Source organism: Prinia subflava, chromosome 24, assembly GCF_021018805.1.
Source record: "Prinia subflava isolate CZ2003 ecotype Zambia chromosome 24, Cam_Psub_1.2, whole genome shotgun sequence".
NCBI classification, from domain to species: Eukaryota; Metazoa; Chordata; class Aves; order Passeriformes; family Cisticolidae; genus Prinia; species Prinia subflava.
In genome coordinates this window covers 4,467,404-4,478,075 of record NC_086270.1, presented here as the reverse complement: position 1 = coordinate 4,478,075, position 10,672 = coordinate 4,467,404, and the positions used below count along the sequence as shown (strand labels likewise).

The 10,672-nt window shown below is 46.3% G+C and overlaps 1 protein-coding gene across 5 annotated transcripts in view; it reads right to left on the bottom strand.

Annotated features, from left to right (window-relative positions):
- Nucleotides 1-10,672, bottom strand: part of EYA3 (EYA transcriptional coactivator and phosphatase 3) — a 41,093-nt gene that overhangs the window by 3,974 nt on the left and 26,447 nt on the right. For all 5 annotated transcript variants that reach the window (XM_063419110.1, XM_063419114.1, XM_063419115.1 and 2 more), the window contains 10 exons: nucleotides 9,984-10,066; nucleotides 8,426-8,609; nucleotides 7,544-7,683; nucleotides 5,772-5,855; nucleotides 5,117-5,206; nucleotides 3,748-3,806; nucleotides 2,605-2,762; nucleotides 988-1,102; nucleotides 494-615; nucleotides 142-242 (listed from right to left, as the gene is read on the bottom strand). In XM_063419110.1, the coding sequence (XP_063275180.1) occupies nucleotides 142-242; nucleotides 494-615; nucleotides 988-1,102; nucleotides 2,605-2,762; nucleotides 3,748-3,806; nucleotides 5,117-5,206; nucleotides 5,772-5,855; nucleotides 7,544-7,683; nucleotides 8,426-8,609; nucleotides 9,984-10,066 (1,136 nt within the window). The remainder of the gene's footprint in view (nucleotides 1-141; nucleotides 243-493; nucleotides 616-987; nucleotides 1,103-2,604; nucleotides 2,763-3,747; nucleotides 3,807-5,116; nucleotides 5,207-5,771; nucleotides 5,856-7,543; nucleotides 7,684-8,425; nucleotides 8,610-9,983; nucleotides 10,067-10,672) is intronic.

Below are 10,672 nucleotides of genomic sequence, written 5' to 3'. Positions count from 1 at the left end.
AGCCAGAAAACCGCCCATCCTAACACAATGGAAGATCTCCTGCATCAAAGGGAAGCTTTGCTCCTGGCTGCCCTGGCCTGAAGAGTTCAGCCTTGGAACAAGAGGAACTTCCCATTTCCCCACCTCTGCAGTCAGACCCACCTGCTTGGCTGCAATCTCCTCATCACGCCCATCTCCGATCACCACGTAGGTGACCTTCTTTCCAAACCGGGACACGATCCTCTCGAAGCAGCTCTCTTTACCTGCCAAAGACAATCCCCCTGTCAGGAGCCTCAGGCAGAGAGAAACAGAGCCTGAACAGGTCCCTTCCTCCCAGTACAGTAACACTTCTTGTCTTACTGGGCAGGGGTAGCACCCAGTTCAGCTCCTGAGGCCAGAAGCCTCAACCAGGTGGAACACAGCACAGGGCTGCAGAATGGCATTTCCCCACGTAAAAATCCCAGCTAATCCTCAGCAGATGCCACAGTACCAGGGACTTGGCACAACCCCTTACCTATTTTTGTAGCACTATAAATATTTTCAATGGGAAACACCTCGCCCAATCCATACAGAAGAACTTTGGCAAGAGCTGGCATCAGTTGGGTGGTTGTGATCAGGATGTTCTCACAGTTTTTTCTAGAAGAAGAAAAACACTTGTAAAAGCACATCTACAGGCAGTGGTGGCAGGACTGCTCCAGGCAGTCTGATCAGCTTCCCCAGGTGCCATGTGCTTTGCTGTCCTGCTTTCAGGAGGCGTTTTAGGAACAAGGTTTTGCAATTTTTGCTTGTTTGCTTCTGGCAGAATTGCCTGTCAGAAAAACCATTTGGTGAGCGTGGGAGCCTTGCTAACTACAAGTGTTGCAGCAGAGAAACAGTGTGGGGTTCTTGCCCTCAGCCACTTGGCACGTGTGCCAAAGAGCAGCAGTGACAGGGGCAGTGCCCAGCACAGCGCTGCACCCCAGGGTGAGAAAGGGCTGAGGAAGCCTCACGTGCACTCCAGTTCCATACCTGGACTGGATGAGCAGCAGGGATTTTAATGCAGTTTCCAGCCAGGAATCCGTCAGCACTTCGATGTCGGTCCTCAGCCGCTGCAGGGCTTCCCTCTTCTGTGGGCTGAGCAGGCCTGGAAGGTGAGGAACACGTGTTTGCCAAAGCCTGACACGGGGAGGGCTCCCCCAGGGCAGCAGCTGCCTGCTCTGCAATAAATAACAGAACTGAAGGCCTCTGGAAGCTGGTCTGCCTCAAAGCAATGAGAGAAAGCAGCTCCCAGTGACAGGAATGAGCCCAGACATCCATCCAGGAGTGTGGGGAACTGGGCAGACATCTGCAATTCTTTCTAAGCACTTCTCAGGATACAGGCAAAGGCACTTCTCTCATACAAAGCACTCACAGTAGGAGGGTCCAAGGCCACAGAGAACTCCTACAGTCACCCTTTCTGACTTTCTGCTTTCCAAGGACCCTTTCCACTTTAAGCCCTTTTACTATCTTTCTTTAAACCATCCCCCCTTCTTTTATTCCCATGCTTGTAATTGCTTTTAGATATCATTTTCTTCAAGTGTTCAGTTTTGAATTAAAAGCAGACAGAAGTGGAGGCCATTTCTGCTCCTCACAGTAAACACAGCAAGAAAGGAGCACAAGGAGCTTGCATGTCTCTCCAAGTTCCATCCATGACATATAAGCCCCCCTCACTCCAGCCTTCTGTTACACCAGTCCTCTGCACTGAGGCCACAGAAGGACCCACAGCAGGCTGCACTGACAGCTGCTTCATCATGCAGCTTTCCACAGGTCCTGGAAAACTCTGCATCCAGCTTTCCCACAAGCAAAATATGAAATCATGGTCTGATCCCTATAAGAAATCAGGTCACTGCAGCACACTGAACTGCAGACCTACACTGGCAGATTTTAAGGCTGGAAGTTGTAGCTTTGAACACCTGGTTTTTAGAAAATATGTCCAAAAAAAAATCTATCAAGGTTTCTGTGTAGGTAAAGGGTACCCAAACCCACAACCAACCAGGCCAAGTCACCCCACCAGGTGAGCTGCTCCAGCAGCATCCCTTTTCCAGGGATGGCAATGCCAAGATTCAGACTAAACAGCAAATTCATCTCCATTTGCTCACTATGGTTTGCATGATTATGACTGCTTTGGAGTTAAAAGGGAAGCAAAACTAGAAGGCTTTAAGTGACTTTGTGAAGAGAGAGCAGAGAAGTCATGTCAGACTCTGGGCCTGACAGCCCAGGGGTGACCACTGTATTTCCCAACAATGGCATGACCAAAGGCAGACTCTGTGGGGACATGAATGAGCAGCAGGGCAAATGAGTCATTCAGACCACTGCTGAGCAGAGTGCCAGGCTGCCTTTCATACCAAATTAGCAAAGGGATACTAACTGTACCAAAACTTTTGCCTCTAGGACTGAGTGACCATCCTTATCTCCACGACAAATCACAGCCTGCACTGGCGCACTGTTCAGTTTCGGAAGACGTACCCTCTTAAATTCCATGGAAATTTGATCCCAGTTAGCACCAGGAGAATGGTTTCCTTCTCATGCCCACAATCAGGAAAGCCAAAGCTCTGAGGAACAGAGCTCTGGCCCCACAAGCTCTGCTTAGTGCAGGTGAGCACTCACCTCCAACGTTAGTTTTGTATTTGTTGTAGATCTCGCGTACCCTGCGGTAGCGGAAGGCCAGCTTCCTCATCCAGTCCACTCCTTGCACGCCCACCGAGGAGCCGTGGTTTGCATTGCTCCCCGAGCCACTGAAGCCATCCGTGGAGAAGTTGTAGTTGCTGTTGCAGGAAAGCAGATGTGTTAGGTGAGCCACAGCAGCAGCACCAGTGCGGCACTTCTGGCAGGGCTGCCGATGGCACTGCTGGGAACACCTCACAGGGGAGCTGCACAAGCACCTGGAGAGAGGAGCCTGGCTCCTGTGGGAATGCTGACATCCACCTACAGCTCCTGCTGGCTCTGAACTGCTGCACTGACACAACTCCTTTCATATCCTCCACTACAGAACCTTCCTTTACTCTTTGGCTGCTCACTCTGCCATAAGGAGCATCCTTCCCACCAACCCCTTCCTCATCCTGCAGCAATAAACCCCAGCACATCTTCCAAACACAGCACCCATGCCTTTCCATCACAACTGCAGCTCCACAAGCAGATGAGCTGCTTCACCAGTTTATGACTGCAGAAAGCAAGTCCTGCTTCACCACTCTCCCTGTATTTCTTTCTCCCTGACAGATTTTTCTCAGACTTTTTCATGAGCCAGTTCAGCTCAGTGAAAAAACCTTCCTCCCCTCCCCCTGTTTGCTAGTGAGCACCATAAGCTCTCAGAGGGATGCAAACCACAGGGGAACTCTCAAAGGTCAAGATCATGGAATCACAGGATGGTTTAGGTTGGATAGGACCTTCAGGATCATGTCTAAACCCCTGCCATAGGCAGGGACTTTTCCCACTAATCTAATTAGAGTAACCATTAGATTAGGTAACTAATCTAATGCTGTCATCGTGAGATCTAAAGTGTTGGTTCTCCATCCCTCACTTGTCATGGAGCACAGAGGCAGCATTCAACAGCAGACAATATAATTCACAATATAATTTCAAAACTCTTAATGCTTTGTAGGTCTTCAAAGAAATGCCCCCAGCAAACAAACACTGCCAGATTTCATCCCCTGCACAATGCTGAGCTCCATCCCTTAACCCCATCTGCATTTGAAATCTTCACAAAACCTGATTACATCAGCGACCCATTTCCTGCATTCATCAGTACAACACCTTAGATCTTGGCCGTTGTCATCAGATGCCACATCTTCTATGTGTACCTGGTCACACTCCTGTTAAAGACAGAAAAAACCCAAAAATAAAGTCATGTTGTGGTAATCCAGAAACACACTGATTACATTTGCAGATTAAAGAAACTGTGATAGAAACCAATCCCTTCACTTCCCAACAGCAACAAGCCATGCTACACTGCCTCCACAAACCCACAGAGCTTTCACTAGCTCCAGTACTGGGTTTCACTTCCCAGCCCCCAGAGGTCCCTGCCCAGCCTGGGATCTTAGGTACCAGAAAGGATTGAAAAAAAGCACATTTCTATGGCATTCTGAGTTGTCTGCAAAAAAAAAAACTTCAACGCTCACTGAATAGGTTGGACTCAAAGTTCACTTGTCACTTGAAACCCTTCTGCCATTTCAAAAAAGGAAATAAAACAAAACAAAAATACCTCAAAAGCACATTATCTGGTCAAGCATTGCTATTCCATTTTCTCAACACAGGTCAGTGTGGTGGCACTGCCATGGCTCTGGTGCTCAGTGCAGCTGATTAAACTCACTAACCAGCAGCAGTACATTTGTGGCTGAGCACACAGATAACACATGGATGAGTCCCTTTCCAGCACAAGAGATTATTTGGCATTTTCATTTGGGTTTTTGTTGCTTTTTCCCTGAAGCGGGGAGGTAACTCATTACCGCCTTTACAAAGTTCACTGCTGTCAGCAGTCACAGCCCCACTGGAAATATCATTTAAGTCTCTGCATCAACAAAACCGTCTTGTTTTTCCATGCTGTGTATCAGTGATACACCTACAACTAAACTGGTTCCTGTTCATATTCAGACTTCCTAGGCCTGAAACTAGTGCTGTCAATTCTGCAAATTACATTGAGTGGAGTTACATCAAAGACAACACAAAAGAAAAAGGGAGGGTGTGGTGGGTCCTCCATGGGTACAGGCTGATTGTCCATGCAGTGTGTCCTTCAAAGCTGTTCCACAGCCAAAATCACCTCCTGCATTCTGTCCTTGGCTTAGTCACAGCCCCTGAGAAGTGACATCCTCAAGATTGCCTTTTCCTCACATCTCTGGTCTCCATTTCAAAAGAGGACCAGTGGAAGCAAAGTGCTCACCAGTCCAGAAATGCAAATACAGGATGGATCAGACATCACTCTTTTTATCTGTACAGGTTCAAGCAAAAACTCAGCAGGAACTGAGAGAGCTCCTGGCACTAGAAGGCTGCAGAATGCCTGTCTCAGTTAACAGTTTGGCTGTGCTTACAAGCAATAAGAGGTTCTGAAGCACAGAGCCCTCACAAAGAGTGAGGTGTAATTCTGACATGACAACCTGGAGTTCTTTCAAACACATTTGCCATGTACCTCCAAGTCATTGAAAAACAAGTGAGTATCAGCAACTTCAAAAATCATCTCCTCCATGGACAGACCTGAGCCAATCACTAGAGTTGGATCCTGGAAAAACACAAAAAGAAAATGTAAATGAACTGTGGATCCAGGCAGAAGGGAATTGTCATAAATCTCATCAGTTAAACTGCACAGTTTTCCACTGTATATCAAACCTGGCATAATTCCAGCTACATTCAATGGTGTGAACTACCATTTCCGTAATATTTTAAATAACTCTATTAAAAAAACTCATAAAACCAAACACTTCAATGCTCCACAGGAGAGACTGATACATTTTCACAGGTGGCATATATAAAATATTTTTAAAATTTACAATGTATTTTGAAGGAGAAAAACCACTTCTTTTCCCTGTGTACAAGGACCTCAATTATTCCCAGTGAGGGTGAAACCAGCTTGACAGACTTGCATTGTAAGAAGGGACATGTTGGTGATGTCCATGTCCTAGCTCTGTATAAAACAAAATTTAGTTCCTTCCCTGCCCTAAACTGCCAACAATTTAAAAGTAACACCATGGAGAGTTAAAAAACCACAAACTATTCCTTTACCAAAGACTAACATGTAATTCTGCATGACGGAAATGGGTTTTCTTCCATGGAAAAGACAGTATTACCTTGCCATATTTTTGAGCATAAGATCCTGTGAGAAGAGAATGGAAGATGATGATGGTCTCATCCAGGTCCCAGAGAAACACTCGCTGCAGAGAGAACAAGAGTGGGTTAGAGCTGAGACATTCCAGGCACTGAACTGCAATAAAGGAACAAGTTTTAGAGACAGTTTTGTGGTTAGCTGCAGTATGCTTTAACAGGTAGGAACAGCAGTTGTCATCTTACAGGCTGAACACGTTCAGCTCTTCAGTTTATTGCAGTGGAGTTTATTTACTGCCACAGAAGTACACACTCAGGCTACGGCTGTTTGGTCAAACTATTCCAAAAGCTTCTCTTGCTTTTATAGTTATAAAAGTAAAGCTTAGAGTGCTAATCAATTTTAGATCCCTGCTGAGGTAAAGTGTGATCTGGAGAGCACCAGGTGCATGCCCTTGGTGTTGCCATGAGGAATGGCAGAGTTTTGGTACAGAAGGACTTTGACATTTAGAGCTGGGCCAGGATGTTGGGTGGAATAACCCCTCACACTCATCCAGGCTGAAGGAGCTGGAGGGCAAATTGGACACCAGTACAAGGCAGCAGCACTCTCTCCCTGTGGATGACTTTCCTGCTGGACTGTGCCACATGCACCAGAATAGAGGTGCTTTCTCAACCTATTTGGCACTGGCAAGGTCACCCCAGACTGCATCCCTGGTCCCAGAGATCTGTGAGGAAATGAGAGCTGCCAGCAAAATGCTGTTGAGATGGTCAGCAGCCCACAGGAGGGGCTAAGGAAACTGGGATGGCTTATCTCAGCAAAGAGGAGACCAAGGGACAGCTAACAGGACACCACAACTGATTGAAAGGGAGCTGCAAAGGAGATAGAGACAAATTCTTTTCAGTAGTGCCAGATGGAAAATCACTGTGGAAGAAGAAGGGGAAATTTGCAGCATGGGAGATTCCAGCTGGAGACAGAAAACCTCCTTTCCTGGGTGAATGTGGTAGTGCTGGGACAGATCTAGGTACAGGATCTGTCTCATCTTCAGCCTTGGAGGCTCTCATGGCTCAGACAGACAAAGCCACAGCCCCAGTGCTGGGGATAGCCCTGCTCTGAGCATGAGCCTGCACTGGAGACACCTGGATGTCTCCTCAATGACATCAGTGGATTCCAAGATGTGTTTAAGTGATGCTTTGGGTCTGAAAGGGACTTTAAAAACCATCCAGTTCCAACTCCTCTGCCATGGGCAGGGACACCTTCCAATGGACCAGACTGCTCCAAGCCCCATGCAAGCTGGCCTTGGACACTTCCAGGGATGAGGCAGCCACAGGCACAGCCTGTGCCAGGGCCTCCCCACCCTCACAGGGAAGACATTTCCTCCTAATATCTAATCTAAACCTACTCTCAGTTTGAACTCATGGGGACAGACCTTTTAGTAGCGATAGAACAAGAGGGAACGGTTTTAAACTCAAGAGAGTAAATCTAGACTAGATGTACAGAAGACATATTTTACAATTAAAGTGGTGAGGCACTGCCATATGCTGCCCAGAGAGGTGGTGAATGCCCCATTCCTGAGAACATTCAAGACCAGGCTGGACAGAGCTCTGAGTGACCTGACATCTACTTGAAGATGTCCCTGTTCATTGCAGGGTGTCTGGACTGGATAACCCTGAAGGGTCTCTTCAACCCAAACCATTCTATCACCTTCCATTTCCATGGAGACCGAATGAAAAAAAGGGAGGGGAATTTTCACCATCACACTATTCTACAATGCTACCTGTAGAAAAGAAGATTCCTATTTACCTCCAGTTCACTGTCTTGTGAGGAGGAGGTATCTGCTTTCCTCTTCCCCCTGTTTTTTCCAGGGATGTTTTTTCTTGCTTGCTCATCTAACTCTTTACTTGCTGTTGCTCTTGGTAGCAAAGGACTTGTGGATGCATCTCCTGGAAGAAAGAAATCACACAGCTCTCATCCCCTTGTGTCTCAAAACAAACACTAATGCAGCATCAGCCACAAACCATCTTAGTAAAAGCTAAGATGTTGCTTTACTATGTGGATGCAGCAGTAGTTGAACCCTGATTAGAACTTAAACCATGATTTCTTTGTCCCATCATTTCAAAACCTCCTCAATTCAGTCTCCCAGAACTGAGCTGTTGGGAGATCAAAGCCAGAGCAGAGCACCCTCCATCCTAAGGCCTGGAACCCCGCAGTCATTTCACTACCCTTGAACTGTTTTATTACTCAACTATGTCTGTTTTATTTAACAGACAGCTGAATATAAAAGAATAACAGTGATGATGTTGGCCCTGGAGACACAGCCTTGGCCAAGCAGCATGGCCATGACCGACAGGGACACGTGATGGAGCCTGTTCTGCTACTGGTATAATTAATTTAAACACTTAATTCATTTAAACACTCCTCCTAGGGAAAGAGCACACCACCTCCTGCAGCCAGGTGCTCAGAGAACTCCCCCTCCCTGGGGCACACAGAGTTTGTGACAGGTAGCAGCAGAAGGCTTCTGATACACAGGTTTGTCTGCCCACCAGAATGCTCTGCACACCAAGGAAGGTGTGACAAGGAAGGCGAGTGTCGCATGGGGCCCAGCACGACAGGATGCTGCAGGTGCCCTCTGGAGCTGTTTCCCCTGCACTGTTTAGCAGAGCTATTTCACAGACCCCGCCTCACCAGAGGAAGGTCTCTGCACTGCCCGTGCTGGCACCAGGGCGTTTGGTTTCTCCTCTGGGTACGTGGTGGTGGCTAATGCCAGGCTCTCTGTGCTGCTGTCTGCTGGTGGCACCACTCCAAAGCCTGAGCTCGGGTAACAGGTCTGGTACTGACTCTGGCCAAGGATCGTGTACGTAGGATATTCCTGTTGGAGGAAAGAGTTAGTGATGGTCAGATAGCTCATTCAGAAAACACTCAGCATCAGGATTTTTGTATTAGAATACCCTGTCCAAGAAAAATCCCAGCAAGAGCACAGTCTGACTTTATGCTGTTTCATTCTGCACATGTAAGACATTCCCACAAAGGACTGAGAGCTCTGGGTGCCCAATGCCCCTGCACAGACAGGTTGTGCAGATGAGCCCAGTGATCACAGGGCCATTCCTCTGCTTCCAGTGTCTGCAAAACTTAATTCATAATGAATGAAGTGACAGTAACAGGGGAGTTAAGTGGATGCCAAGACATCAGGGCACTCTGTGCTCTGGAATGTGTGGTTTTGTCTTGCATTTGACTTCCTGCATTTGACAGTGACAGAAAGTGACTTTGGGCCTCATTGAGGGCACAACTGCAGGATAAATGGCCCTTACTCATGTCCTGACTACATCAAGCAGTAATTCTGCATGCTGGAAGATATCCACTTATGAAAACTACTTAATTCATCTAGGAGATCACTCAGCACCTGGAACTGTGCTTGAGGATTTTAACTTCTGCTACTGACAGTAAAAAAGCAGTTACTCTAAATGTCACATCACACTATTCTGGTCCACAGTGCTCTCTTGATTCCCTTGAAGAGCAGCCTGGGTTTGTGAACCAGGTACCTTGGTCTGAAATACTAAATCTTTTTTCCTCTTACAGTTCCAAGCAAGTTTATGTTTAAAAAGCAACAGCAAAAGCACAGAAAGATTTCTGTGCATCCATTGCGGTTTCCACACCTCCTGCATTCTCCTTCTGAAAAGCTGGACACTGAAGACTTCCTTTGTATATCCAAGTACTCAGAATGGCACTTCACCACCCACAGAGGAAAAAGGCAGGGGGAAATGGTCTTTGCTAGCTTGCAGAGCTGTCTCACTTTGTTCTATCTGCCATCAGAATGCACACCCTATTGTATTGGGTGGGGGTTTTGTTTGTGTACAACCTCATTTCCTATTCTTGCTAAGGGAGAACAAAGGCATCCAAAAAACATCCACCTCTGACCCTCCCTGCAGGTTTAGTCCTCAAAACAGCTGAATTGTTTCATCCCCTCCATCTCTCTCGCAGAGATCTCAGTTTTAAGACTCACCTCACAATTTGCAGATGAGGCAACAGCTTTGAACAGATGAAGTTTATTGCAAAGACCAAAGGGAGAAGCACCACAGTTAAAGAGACAGCAGGAGTGATTTGGTGATTTTGAGTTGCACACTGAGCCCCACAGGTCCAGCACCACTGTGCTCCAGTTGAAGCGACATTTCCATGTTAGTTTTGAGCAGTGTGTTAAACAAAGGTAAAGGAGATGGTGCACATAAATTTACCAAGGCAGTTTTACCTGTGAGATGCTGGCTACTGCTGATGTGGAAATATTGACAACAGTTGAGGATGTAGAGACTGGACTGGCATTGGTAGTTGATGCTGTAAAAATTGAGAATTACTGCATTAAATATTCCAGAAAAGCGTAAGAAATGAGAAGCTGTGAAATAAATACTTGCTAGGCAAATGTGCAAGTATTTGTGCTTCCAGCACCACTCTGCTACTAACAGCCAAACAAGGACTGGGTGTATTTTGACACCAGTCCCATTTCAATTGGGTTTACAGGAAAGGAGAGCTAGTACATCTTTAAAAACAGTCCTTTCAAATGGTTCAGGAACCTTTTCCCTCAGTGGTTGCTAAGCAATTGGTGTGGAATTAAAAAGGTTTTACATCTTTACTACGTGTTTTGATAAGACAATAATCCCATTCTGATGATCAATCAGTAGCAGTTGAAAACGAATCAGAATAAATCAAGAAAAAGGACATGAATGTGTTTAAATCAGTTCTGTTAAAAAAACCCCTGCATCTAACTCAGTATTTTTAGTCTAATTAGATTTAAAATTTAAGGAAACATTAAGAATGTTTCAAATAGTAGAAAAAGAGTATTTCCTGCTGCAGAAAATGAGCACCTCTCCCAACATCCCTGTGTCTACAACGGCTTTTTGGATGTGACTTTCTGAAATAATCTGTCAACAGCTCATAGGACGA